This window comes from Macaca thibetana, chromosome 12 (genome assembly GCF_024542745.1).
Source record: "Macaca thibetana thibetana isolate TM-01 chromosome 12, ASM2454274v1, whole genome shotgun sequence".
Taxonomy (NCBI): Eukaryota; Metazoa; Chordata; class Mammalia; order Primates; family Cercopithecidae; genus Macaca; species Macaca thibetana.
The window spans coordinates 60,688,755-60,701,355 of record NC_065589.1 but is presented as its reverse complement, the minus strand read 5'-3'; the positions used below and the strand labels follow the sequence as shown (position 1 = coordinate 60,701,355).

Genomic DNA, 12,601 nt, shown 5'->3' with positions numbered 1-12,601 from the left:
ATAACTTAAACAAATTTACAAGAAAAAATCAAACAACCTCACCAAAAAGTTGGCAAAGAATATGAACAGACATTTCTCAAAAGAACACATTTATGCAGCCAACAGACACATGAAGAAATGCTCATCATCACTGGCCATCAGAGAAATGCAAATCAGAACCATAATGAGATACCATCTCACACCAGTTAGAACGGCGATCATTAAAAAGTCAGGAAACAACAGGTACTGGAGAGGATTTGGAGAAATAGGAATACTTTTATGCTGCTGATGGGCTGTAAACTAGTTTAACCATTGTGGAAGACAGTGTGGCGATTCCTCAAAGATCTAGAAATACCATTTGACCCAGTCATCCCATTACTGGGCATATACCCAAAGGATCATAAATCATGCTGCCATAAAGACACATGCACACGTATTTTTATTGTGGTACTATTCACAACAGCAAAGACTTAGAAACGTCCATCAATGATAGAGTGGATTAAGAAAATGTGGAACATATACACCATGGAATACTCTGCAGCCATAAAAAAGGATGAGTTCATGTCCTTTGTAGGGACATGGATGAAGCAGGAAACCATCATTCTCAGCAAACTGTCACAAGGACAGAAAACCAAACACCTCATGTTCTCACTCATAGGTGGGAATTGAACAATGAGAACACTTGGACACAGGAAGGGGAACATCACACACTGGAGCCTGTTGTGGGGTCGGGGGAGGGAGGAAGGACAGAATTAGGAGATATACTTTACGTAAATAACGAGTTAATGCATGCAGCACAGCAACATGGCACTTGTATACATATGTAACAAACCCACATGTTGTGCACATGTACCCTAGAACTTAAAGTATAACAAAAAAATAAAAAAGACAAAAAAAGTATTATTTATAGTAAGCTATAGAGTAAAATCATAATTAAAAATATCCCTTATACTGAAGTATAGTTCAGCAAAAGCAGTATATGTTGAAGATGAAATGCTAGCTAATATCAGAAGTGATAGAAGAATAAAAATAGATCGATTTGTTGAATTTCCTCTTTTTCTCTTATTAATTCCCTAAGTTGTAGTTCATAAATAATTACAGTAATTTATTTTAAAATGTACTAATAGATAAAATATTTTTATTTTATTAGAATGTATTAGAATTTTTAAAAAAGTTTTATTTATTTTTATTCAAACTATACTTTGTTTTTCATTACCTTCCTGCATTGGCTAGAACTTCAAATGCAATGTTGAATAGAAGAGGTAAGAGTACCTATAATGATCTTAGAATAAAAATGTTCAATATTTCATCATGAAATATCACATTAGCTATAAAACTTTTATGAGGTTGAGAAAAGTCTTCTGCTTCAAGTTTACTAACAGTTTTTATAATTAATGTCTGTTGAATATTGTCAAATGCATTTTGCACATCTATAGGGTTGATAATATATTTTTTCCTTTATTTCCTTTAATATGGTGAATTACCTTAATTTTTAAATATTAAACTGACTCATTATGATATGATATACACTTTCTTCATAAATTGCTGGATTCGATTTGCTAAAAACTTTAAAAATTAAAAAAAATTTCCCCTTTAGTTTTATGACAGATGTGGATGTGTAATTTTCTTTACTTGAAAAGTCTTTGTCAGGTAGTGTCAAGAATTATGCTGTCAAATTTTCCTCTTCCTCTATGTCATAAAAGAATTTGTATAAAACTGGCATTATTTCTTCCTGAAATGTTTGAGAGAATTCTCCATCTCTCAATTGAATTGAATATTGAGAATTGAAATCAGAAATAGAATTAAAGTCATCTAAGCCTGGAGTTTTCTTCATAAGAAGAATTAAAGTACAAATTCAACTTTTGAAAACAGATATATGAATATTCAGACTACATGATTTTTTCTTGTGTCTGTTTTGGTAATTTATATCTGTTAAAAATTTTGACAATTTCATCTAAGTTTTCAATTGGCATAAATTGTGCATAATATTCCTCATCCTTTTGATGAATATAGGCTCTATAATGATATTCTCTCTTTCATTTATAGTTTTTTCTCTTTTTGATCCTGCAAGTAATTTCATTACTTTTTCAGAGAGCCAACTGTTATCTTTATTAACTTTTGTTATTGTTTGTCTTTGTTCTGTTTTACTGTTTTGTACTTTTATATTCATTATATCCTTCCATCAAATTATTTCGATTCAGTTTTCTTAACTTCTAGCTTCTTAAGGTGAAACAGATATAAGTTACTTTATTACACGTTTGTTTTTTTCTAATATAAGTATGTAAAGCTATAAAATTTCCCCTAAGCACTGCTTCAGTTGCATCCAACAATTTTCAAATACTATGTTTTCAAAATCATTCAACTTAAGATATTTTTAAAAGTTTTCATAACCTAAAAAACCTTTGTATCTCTTTATGTTTCTGTTTTTGCATCTCTAATATCACAGGGCTATTCGGAAAGATCTCTAAGGTCTCTATACAATTATCATTTTCTGGTTGATTGGTTGAGTATATTGTTATAATTTTTAATTGACCATAATAAGCAGTTAACCTTTAGAATTTGGTAGGTTTTTACACTTAGTGTATTTTGTTTAGCACAAAGTAAATTATTAAAACATTTTTCCAATACTATTTTTATGATCAAAATATTTGAATTTAGAAGATGCTACTCAGTAACTTTCTCTAGGAATATGAATTGCAATGTAAAAATAAAACCACACATTATATCCATCAACAATGGGAGACAGAAACCTGAGTCATCCAAACATAGTAATCTATTTGGTGTTTATATCTTCAGAACAGGTATAAAATCAATGAACAAACATTCACAACAAAGAACAATACTGAGAAATGAAATAATCTGAAAATACAGAAATGAAAGAACTTCTCTAAATGGGACTGTGATAAAATAAAACAAAAAAAAATGTATCTGATATTCATTCCCAGTTCCTGACACGGAGCTTCAAAAACCTGTGGAATTTCCTGAGTGATAGGAGAGTCTATGCTAATGAGGCAACTCTTGGCCTATCCCCTAGATAGTTTCAGGATAGGGCCTGGTCACCAGAAACCAACCACATGATTAGAAATTTGGAACTTTAAGCTAGTCAGGGGATATCTGGGAAGGAAGCGAGGCTGGAGATTGAGTTCAATCACATGTCCAGTGGTTTAATCAACCATGCATACGTAATAAAACTCTGATAAATACTCTGGACAGGAAAGCTCAGTAGCACCTCCTGGTTGGTGAAAACATTGACAAGGCAGGATGGTGGCACTGGCTAACTCCATTGGAGATAGCACGGAAGCTCTGCATCCAAGACCCTCCCAGACCTTTTCTTATGGGCCTTTTCATTTGGCTCTTCCTGGATTGTATTCTTTATAATAAAATTGTAATTGTAAGGATAGCACTTTCAAAGTTTTGTGAGTCATTCTAGCAAGTTATTGAATCTAGAGAGGGTTGTGGGAACCACTGAACTTGTAACTGGCTGGTCAGAAGTGCCGGTGTCCCACAGCCCCACTTACAGCTGGCATCTTAAGTGGAGCCAATCTTGTGGAAGACTGAGCCCTTAATTTGTGCAATTTGATGCTAACTCTTAGTGGTTAGCATCACATTTGTATTGTAGTACTCCAGCTTGGATTGTGGGGGTTGCAAAACAGGCACGTGTATAAAGAAAAGATGTGTACTTATGGCAGAGAACACCAGTTACAGTCCTTATCCAGGCTTGTTTCTGACGTAACATTAGATTTTTGTTGCTGTTATTGTTGCCTATTTCAGTTAGGCATGTGTCCACCCAGCTAAAGCAATATTTCTCGGCCTCCATTAAAATTCTGGCCAACAAGATTTATGCAGAACTGTTATACATCCTCATCTACTCTTTTTATTATGAAAGCTATTTGCTGTCTCTGCTGTGGTACTTACGTCTTAACAGCAGATAACAATTCTTAGCTGTTTCTGTTTTTCTTTCCTGAGAGTAGCATCTGAGATCCAAAATTTGAATCTCTTTAAAACATGTCTCGCACTACATAGACTTAATACATTTTTTCTGAAAGATTAATAAATTTTGTTGAAACCCCCAAGAATGTGTGGTGGCCAATTGATAATAGTAAGTCACAAGCCCTGGATTACATACAGAAAAGGTGTACACTAATATGCACAGTCACTATTTCCAAAAACATTTGCACAGAATGTGAAAGAGGCACCTGCAGGAAAAACTCCTCCATTAGGGCCATGGTCCACCGATAGTGCAGCTTCCAGGATTTGGCTGGGTGGCTGATGTCTGCTGCATGGAGAATCAGGGACATGGTTTTGGCTCTGTCAATCCTGTCAAACCAAGGACATGTTTATATTATTCAAAACAAAGGAACCAATTACAGTCTTTCCTGAGGCCAAGCCCCTAGAATTTTAACAGGACAAACAAACAAACAAACAAACAAAACCTACCCTTCAGGCTGCTGCAAATTGCTTCTTATATTTTTAATTTGCTGGAAGTGACCTGACATGTCTGTAGATAAAACCATTTCAATCACTAGGTTCCGAAGGTCCCTGTAGAGTCACCAAAAGGAAAGGTTCATTCAGTCCTTCATTGGAACATTTCTATAAATAATCACTCACCATGTTTTATTGTTCTTAATGGATATGAACACAAAAGATGCTACCTTTTAAATGTGCAAGTCCACACACAAGTTTGACATTATTTTACCTTTTAACTGTCATGGATCTAAGAAGTTGCCAGCAGCGTGAATGGCAATGATGTTCACACCTCCCTGAAGAGCTAGTGCTTTCCCTTCTCACTCCCACAACTCTTCTGCAGTCATAATTCCTAAATATTATTATTTTTAATCTGAAAGGAACTTTAGCCATTTTAAAGAAAAACTATTCCAAATACAATATTATATAGTATTTCAATGCTTTGGGGGGAAAAAAGTAGTCCAGTAGGGCCTGAGACTATTCTAAATCCATATGGTCAACCAAACTAAAAGGTTTGATGTCTCAGAAAAGAGACAGGAATAAAAAGGGCATGAGTTTTCAAGACCCTCTCTGATCCTTCTTCATTTTGCATTTTTAAACAAAACTACTACTATTAATGAAACCAGCGCTATTCATTCAATATTTATTCAGCAAGGCACTGAACTGTAAGGATTAAGTGTCTTCACATAATACATATGGATATTAGAATACTTCAGAAACTAGTTGCTTTGTATGTACATAAAGACATTTAATCCTCCTAACAATCCCTGAGGGAGCATTAATATTTCCCAGCAGAGGAGACTGAATCACCCAGTCACACAGCTAATGCGTGGCTCAGATAAGATTCAACCCAAAAGTTCCCACTTCCAAAGCAGACACGTGGACCACTCCACTGTGCCGAGCTCCCATCATAAGAACCCCAGAGAAACCAAGATGCTAAAGTGAGTAGTGATTGTCTAAGCTTTTGGGATCTGACCCTACATAAAATAGACAGAGCCATTGGTATTACTATTTTAACCAAGACACTGTAAATACAATAACCATGTCACAAAGCCTCACACTTAGTAGAAAATAAGGCACCCCAGCAAAGGCTTGCATGTTCCACAATTCCCTGCTTGCTCTATACAGATAAGTTAAATAATATCACTTGTACTAGAAAATATATTTCATTTTCATTGTGTGGTGTGGCCAGTAGGATAAGCTGAACCAAAAATGTGAAGGAAACTTGAATTATGATCTTGCACAAAGATATTTTACTTAAAGATGATATAATCTATTCGATGATTTGTTTTTTAAAAAACTACATATTGATAGTTCTTGCTGAAAATCATGAGCACTCAACATTTCTATTGAATTTTTAGATGGAAGCCATGAGAATCAATACTCTGCTTACTGTTTATGATATTGGATAGCTTGCTTACTTTTATTCAAGTAGTAAGGGAAAGGAAGCTATTAATAAAATTATTCTCAATTACATTTTTTTCTCTGAAAATATGACAAGACCCATATTTGAAAAGCAACTGAATAAAAACATTTATGTTAGCTAAGGAAAATGAGACTAGAGTTTAAGGAAATAAATAGAATCTAATAAATGTATTGTGCTTTGCATATAAATGATCAGTAAATGCCAGATGTTATCAATAATCAACTAATTATATGTCACTAAATTAGGCAAAATAAGAAAATGTTAATTTATAAAATTTTCTTATTAAAACTTTTAAATTAATGCATTTATTTTTACTAAAAGTACTTTAAGAAATAAACAGATATGTAAACAGAAAACATGAGTCTTTAAGAAGATATCCATATTTTGATTCTTAGTAAAATGTTATTAAAGGTATAGTATCAAATATGTATTTTATAGATTTTTAGAAAGTGTTGAATCTATTAAATTCTAAAATGTATATAATATGTACACTATTTGTTAAAACAATTCTTTAAAAACATTCAATTAAAATGACTCTGAAGTTACCAAACAGAAACTTAGACAATTACAGCAGTAAACTATTAGAATAAAATAGTTAGAATGGTAAATAACAAAACATAATGGGAAATAAAATTGCACTGAAATAGCAACAAAGTCAACTTTGAGGAAAAAAGATTTATTTCTTCGAATAACAACAAAAATTAATATTATAAAAATTATCTATGGGAATGGTAATCACTGATTAAGAAAATAAACTAATACCCTAGATGTAAATAATCTCTTAGGCTTTAGGAAATATCTCATAACTTGTCTGCTTGTTCCTACCTTTGACCATCTAATCGCTACATAGCCCAACAGTGGTCTCTTTAAAATTCTTTCACAGTTAGATCCTGGCATTTCTAGACTGTAAATCCTCTTGGGCTACTATTTCCTACAGAATACAGTTAACCCTTGAACAGCATAAGTTTGAACTGTGTGGGACCACTTATATACATATTTTTTTCCCCCTCCGTCACACCTGAGAAGCAAAACCAGTCCCTTCTCTTCCATTCTCCTCTTCAGCCCACTCAACATAAAGACAGAGGATGAAGGCCTTTTTGATGACCCACTTCCACTTAATAAATAGCAAATATATTTTCTCCTCTTTATGATTTTCTTAATAACATTTTCTTCTCTCTAGTTATTTTATTTTAATAATATTGTATGTAATACACATAACATACAAATTATGTATTTATCAACTTTTATATTATTGGTAAGGCTTCCTATCCAGAGTGAGCTATTAGTAGTTAAGTTTTTCAAATGTCAAAAGGTATACATGGGTTTTTAGCTGAATGGGGGTACCCCTAACCCCTGTGTTGTTCAAGTGTCAACTGTAAAATGAAAGGACTGAACTGTGTCTCCAAGAGAAAGTTCCACCTTCCCTCTATCTGACAGCATTTTCTAGAGTTGCAAAAATGAGCCCATATTTCTAGAAATGGCCTTGAAGAACCAGGAAACTTTGAAAATTTGAAAAAGTACTCACAGGAGATTTAGGCTTATTTTAAACTCTGATTTTTATCTTTTACGTTTTTTAATATTTTTATTGTCACTTTCCTTTTTGATATTTCTTTTTACCTTGATTTAAAAAACAAAAATGAAAGCAAAAGGCTTTGATATTTACATTCAAGTGGAAACCTTTTCTAGTCAATTAAATGACTTTTAGTACGATTTTTGTTAAAGATAAATATAGGTCTTTTTCTTTTCTTATTATAAGTGAGTCCCATAGAATATTAGCGACATAGGCGAAGAAGATTCTATGATTACTGAAGTTTATATTCAATTGATTGTCCTTTACTTTTATTTGTGAAGTCCAGCAACCCTATTGTCAATTGAAGGAGATGATAATGACCAAAGGATCAAGAAAAAGAGAAGAAAGGTTATACAGAGGGATAGGGGTACATCTCATATTTCCCTACATAGCAATAAGTATCAACATACCATGTAATTTTTTTTAAGCAAACAGATGCTTTGGAGAAACATGTAAGATTTCCTCTGCACTTGGGTCATTTTAGTATATTGGAATTTTTTCCCACATGTTTAATTTTTTGTTTTTAAAAAACCCTTAACTCCACATCTTTTAAAAAATAATATATGAAAGAATGAATATAATGTCAAAATGTTGAATTTATGTAACACCCCTATAAAGATACCCCATATTGATAAACATTGAGCAGAGCTCCATTCCAGAGAGTGTATAATTATGTATGTAAAAGTATTTATTGTGTTGTGTGTGGTCTTATTCAGACATACAGATGTTGAGTTGACCTGGAAATACTTCAGCTCCCTTTAACAGAGTCTGGCTCTGAACAAAGTCCCTAAGTACTAATCCTTCTCAGAGTCATCCAGTCAACAGTAATTACGTTTGTAATATGGGGAATGCATCAACTTTCATCTTTTTCTTGACTTTAAATCACATAATTTATTCCTTTCCTGAAATTAAATTTCCCCTAGGTTTTCTCTGAAACTCACCTCCAGTCATCTTTGGATAAATTTACCAAGATATTCATTTCTTCTTCTTGCATAAGTCGATAAGCTGCACTCACATGGTGATTCTCAAGGACAGAGCGATCATTATACAAAATGGCAACATCTGACCTAAGAATTAAAAACAAAATGCCCAACAGAGGATTTCTTTAGACATCATGAATGTCTAATAAGACTTACTCAAGTATCAGGTCATCTGACCAGTAAACATCCTATAATTGAACAGTGAGAATTATGGAAGGACTTAGTTTCTTTTATTTTTTACTGTATAATATTTTAAAATTTTATATAAACTTTATTTATTAGAGAAGTTTTAGGCTCACAGCAAAATTGAAGATGGTACAAAATTTCCCATATACTTTCTTCTTCCACACATGCATAACCTCCCCCATTGTCAACATCCCCAACAAGAGTGGCATTTTGGTTACAATTGATGAACCTACACACACATATCATTATCATCCAATGTCCACAGTTTAGATTAGGGTTCATTCATGGTGGTATACATTCTATGAGTTTAGACAAGTGAATAATGACATGTATCTAATATTATAGTACCATACAGAGTAGTTTCTCTGCCCAAAAATCCCTCTGAGTTCCACCTCTTTGTCCCTTTCTCTCCCCTAACCCTGGCAACCACTGATTTTTTTCACTGCCTCCATAGCTTTGCCTTCTTCAAAATGTTATATAGATGGAATCATGTAGTTTGTTGCTGATATGGTTTGGCTCTGTGTCCCTACCCAAAACTTATGTTGAATTGTAATCTCCAGTGTTAGGTGAGGGAGGTGATTGGATCTTGGGGGCAGACTTCCCCCATTCTATTCTTGTGATAGTGAGTGAGTTCTCATGAGATGCGGTTGTTTAAAAGTGTGTAGTGCTTTCTTCTTTGCACTCTCTCCTGCCACCACGTGAAGATGTGCTTACTTACTCTTCACCCTTCCATGATTGGGTGATTGTAAGTTTCCTGAGGACTCCCAGCCGTGGCTCCTGGATGGCCTGTGGAACTGTGGAACCTCTTTTCTTTATATGTTACTGAGTCTCAGGTAGTTTTTTATAGCAGTGTGAGAATGGACTAATACAGAAGATTGGTACTGAGCATGGGGTATTGCTATAAAGATACCTAAAAATGTGGAAGCAACTTTGGAACTGGGTAATGGGCAGAGGTTGGAACAGTTTGGAGGGCTCAGAAAAAGAGGAAGATATGGGAAAGTCTGGAACTTCACAGAGACTTGTTGAATGGTTATGACCAAAATACTGATAGTGATATAGACAGTGAAGTCTAGGTTGAGGAGGTCTTAGACAGAGATAAGGAGGTCTTAGATAGAGATGAGGAACTTATTTGGAACTGGAGTAAAAGTCACTCCTGCTACGTTTAGCAAAAAGACTGATGGCATTGTGCCCCTGCTGTAGAAATCTGTGGAATTTTGAACTTGAGAGAGATAATTTAGGGTATCTGGTGAAAGCAATGTCTAAGCAGCAAAGGTTCAAGATATGGCTTGGCTGTTTCTAAAAGTCTATGCTCATTTGCATGAAGAAAGAAATGACCTGAAACTGGAACTTATATTTAAAAGAGAAGCAGAGCATAAAAGTTTAAAATATTTGCAGCCTCACCATATGGTAGAAAAGAAAAACCCATTTTCTGGGGAGGAATTCAAGGCTGCAAAACTTTGTATATATAAAGAGAAATGTAATTTTAATACCCCAGACAATGGGAAAAGTGTCTCCAGGGCGTTTCAGAGACTTTCATAGCAGCCCCTCCCATCACAAGCCTGAAGGCCTAGGAGGGAAAAATGGATTCATGGGCCAGGCCTAGGGCCCCCACTGCTCTGTGCCTGCACCCTGGACATTGTGCCTTGCATCCCAGCTGCTCCAGCTCCAGTCGTGGCTGAAAAAGGACAAGGTACAGCTCTGGCCATTGCTTCAGAGGGTGAAAGCCCCAAGCCTTGGTGGCGTCTACATGGTATCGGGCCTGTAGGTTTGCAGACAACAGTAATTGAGGCTTGGGAGCCTTTGCCTAGGCTTCAGAAGATGTATGGAAATGCCTGAATGTCCAGGAAGAAGTCTGCTGCAGGGGCAGAATCCTCATGGAGAACCTCTAGTAGAGCAGTGTGGAGGGGAAATGTGGGCTTGGAGCCCCCATAGAAAGTCCCCACTGGGGCACTGCCTAGTGGAGCTGTGAGAAGAGGGTTACTGTATTAGTCCATTTTCACAATGCTATAAAGATAGCACCTGAGACTGGATAATTTATAAAGGAAAGAGGTTTAATTGACTCACAGTTCTGCATGGTTCAGAGGGCCTCAGGAAACCTACAATCATGATGGAAGGCAAAGGGGAAGCAAGGCACATCTTAAATGGCAGCAGGAGAGAAAGTGCAGGGAGAAAACTGCCACTTTTAAACCATGAGATCTCATGAGAACTCCCTCACTATCATGAAAACAGCATGGGAGAAGCTGTCCCCATGAGCCAGTTACCTCCCAACAGGTCCCTCCCTCAACACATGGAGATTACAATCTGAGATGGGATTTGGTGGACACAGAACCAAACCATATCAGCCACTGTCTTTCAGACCCCAGAATAGTAAATCCACCGAAAGCTTGCACTGTGCACCTGGAAAAGGCAGGGGCACTTGACACCAGTCAGTGAAAGCAGCCATGGGGGCTGTACCCTGCAGAGCCACAGGGGTGAAGTGCTCAAGGCTGTAGGAGCACACCCTTGCATCAGCATACCCTGGATATGAGACATGGAGTCAAAAAGATTATTTGGGGCTTTAAGATTAAATAGCTGCCCTGCTGGGATTCGGATTTGCATGGGGCCTATAGTCCCTTTGTTTGGGCCAATTTCTCCCTTTTGGAATGGGAGCATTACCCAATGCCTGTAACCCCATTGTATCTTGGAAGTAACTAACTTGTTTTTGATTTTACAGGCTTATAGGCAGAAGGGACTCGCCTCACATGAGACCTTGGAGTTGGACTTTTGAGTTAATGCTGGAGTGAGTTAAGATTTTTGGGGACTGTTGGGAAGGCATGATTGGTTTTTTGAAATATAAGAAGGACATGCGATTCAGGAGGGGCCAGAAGTGGAATAATGTATTACTCCATTTTCACACTGCTGATAAAGACATACCCGAGACTGGGCAATTTACAAAAGAAAGAGGTTTATTGGACTTACAGTTCCACATGGCTGGGGTGAGGCCTCCCAATCACAGTGGAAGGTGAAAGGCAAGTCTCGCGTGGTGGCAGCAAGAGACAGAATGAGAACTAAGTGAAACAGGTTTCCCCTATCAAACCATTAGATCTTGTGAGACTTATTAACTAACATGAGAACAGTATGGGGAAAACCGCCCCCAAGATTCGATTATCTCTCACTGGGTCTCTCCCACAACACAGGGGAATTATGGGATTACAATTCAACATGAGATTTGGATGCGAGACACAGAGCCAAACCATATTATGAGCCAAAGGTTGATTACAACTCAACATGAGATTTGGGTGGGGGACACAGAGCCAAGCATATTATTTGATATGGTTTGGATCTGTGTCCCCTGCCCAAATCTCATATTGAATTGTAATCCCCAGTATTGGTAGAGGGATCTGGTAGGAGGTGATTGGATCATGGGGTGGGTATCCCCCTTGCTGTTCTCATTATAGTGAGTGAGTTCTCATGAGATCTGGTTGCTGAGAAGTGTGCAGCACTTCCCCCTTCACTCCCTCTCCTGCCACCACGTGAAAACATGCTTGCTTCCCGTTCACCCTTCTGCCATGATTGTAAGTTTACTGAGGCCTCCCAGCCTCCCCAGCCATGTCTTCTGCATGGCATATGGGACTGTGAGTCAATTGAACCTCTTTTCTTTACAAGTTATCCATTCTCTGCTAGCTTTTTATAGCAGTGTGAGAACAAACTAATACAATTGCCTTCTCAAATTGGTTCCTTTCACTTAGTAATATGCATTAATGTTTCTTTCATGCCTTTTCACCGATTGATAGCTACTTTCCTTGCAGCACTAAAGTTTTCTTATCTGCATATACCACAGTTTGTTTATCCAGTCACCTACTGAAGGACATCTTGCTTGCTTCCAAGTTTTGGCAATTATTAATAAAGCTGCTATAATTATCTGTGCCATAAGTTTTTGGGTGAATGTATTTGCAATTTTTTTGAGCAAATACCAAGGAGTGCAATTCATGGATCATATGGTAAGAGTAGTTTCAA

General features: G+C 36.4%; 2 protein-coding genes across 13 annotated transcripts in view; both read right to left on the bottom strand.

Annotated features, from left to right (window-relative positions):
- Positions 1–12,601, bottom strand: part of NEUROD1 (neuronal differentiation 1) — a 1,109,848-nt gene that overhangs the window by 542,385 nt on the left and 554,862 nt on the right. The gene's annotated exons all lie outside the window — the stretch shown is intronic.
- PDE1A (phosphodiesterase 1A) overlaps positions 1–12,601 on the bottom strand; it is a 473,087-nt gene that overhangs the window by 72,757 nt on the left and 387,729 nt on the right. For all 12 annotated transcript variants that reach the window (XR_007718098.1, XR_007718099.1, XR_007718101.1 and 9 more), the window contains 3 exons: positions 8,381–8,506; positions 4,417–4,518; positions 4,176–4,296 (listed from right to left, as the gene is read on the bottom strand). Coding sequence is in view for 8 of the 12 variants with exons in the window: in XM_050750562.1 (XP_050606519.1) it covers positions 4,176–4,296; positions 4,417–4,518; positions 8,381–8,506 (349 nt within the window). In the remaining 4 variants the exon portion in view is untranslated. The remainder of the gene's footprint in view (positions 1–4,175; positions 4,297–4,416; positions 4,519–8,380; positions 8,507–12,601) is intronic.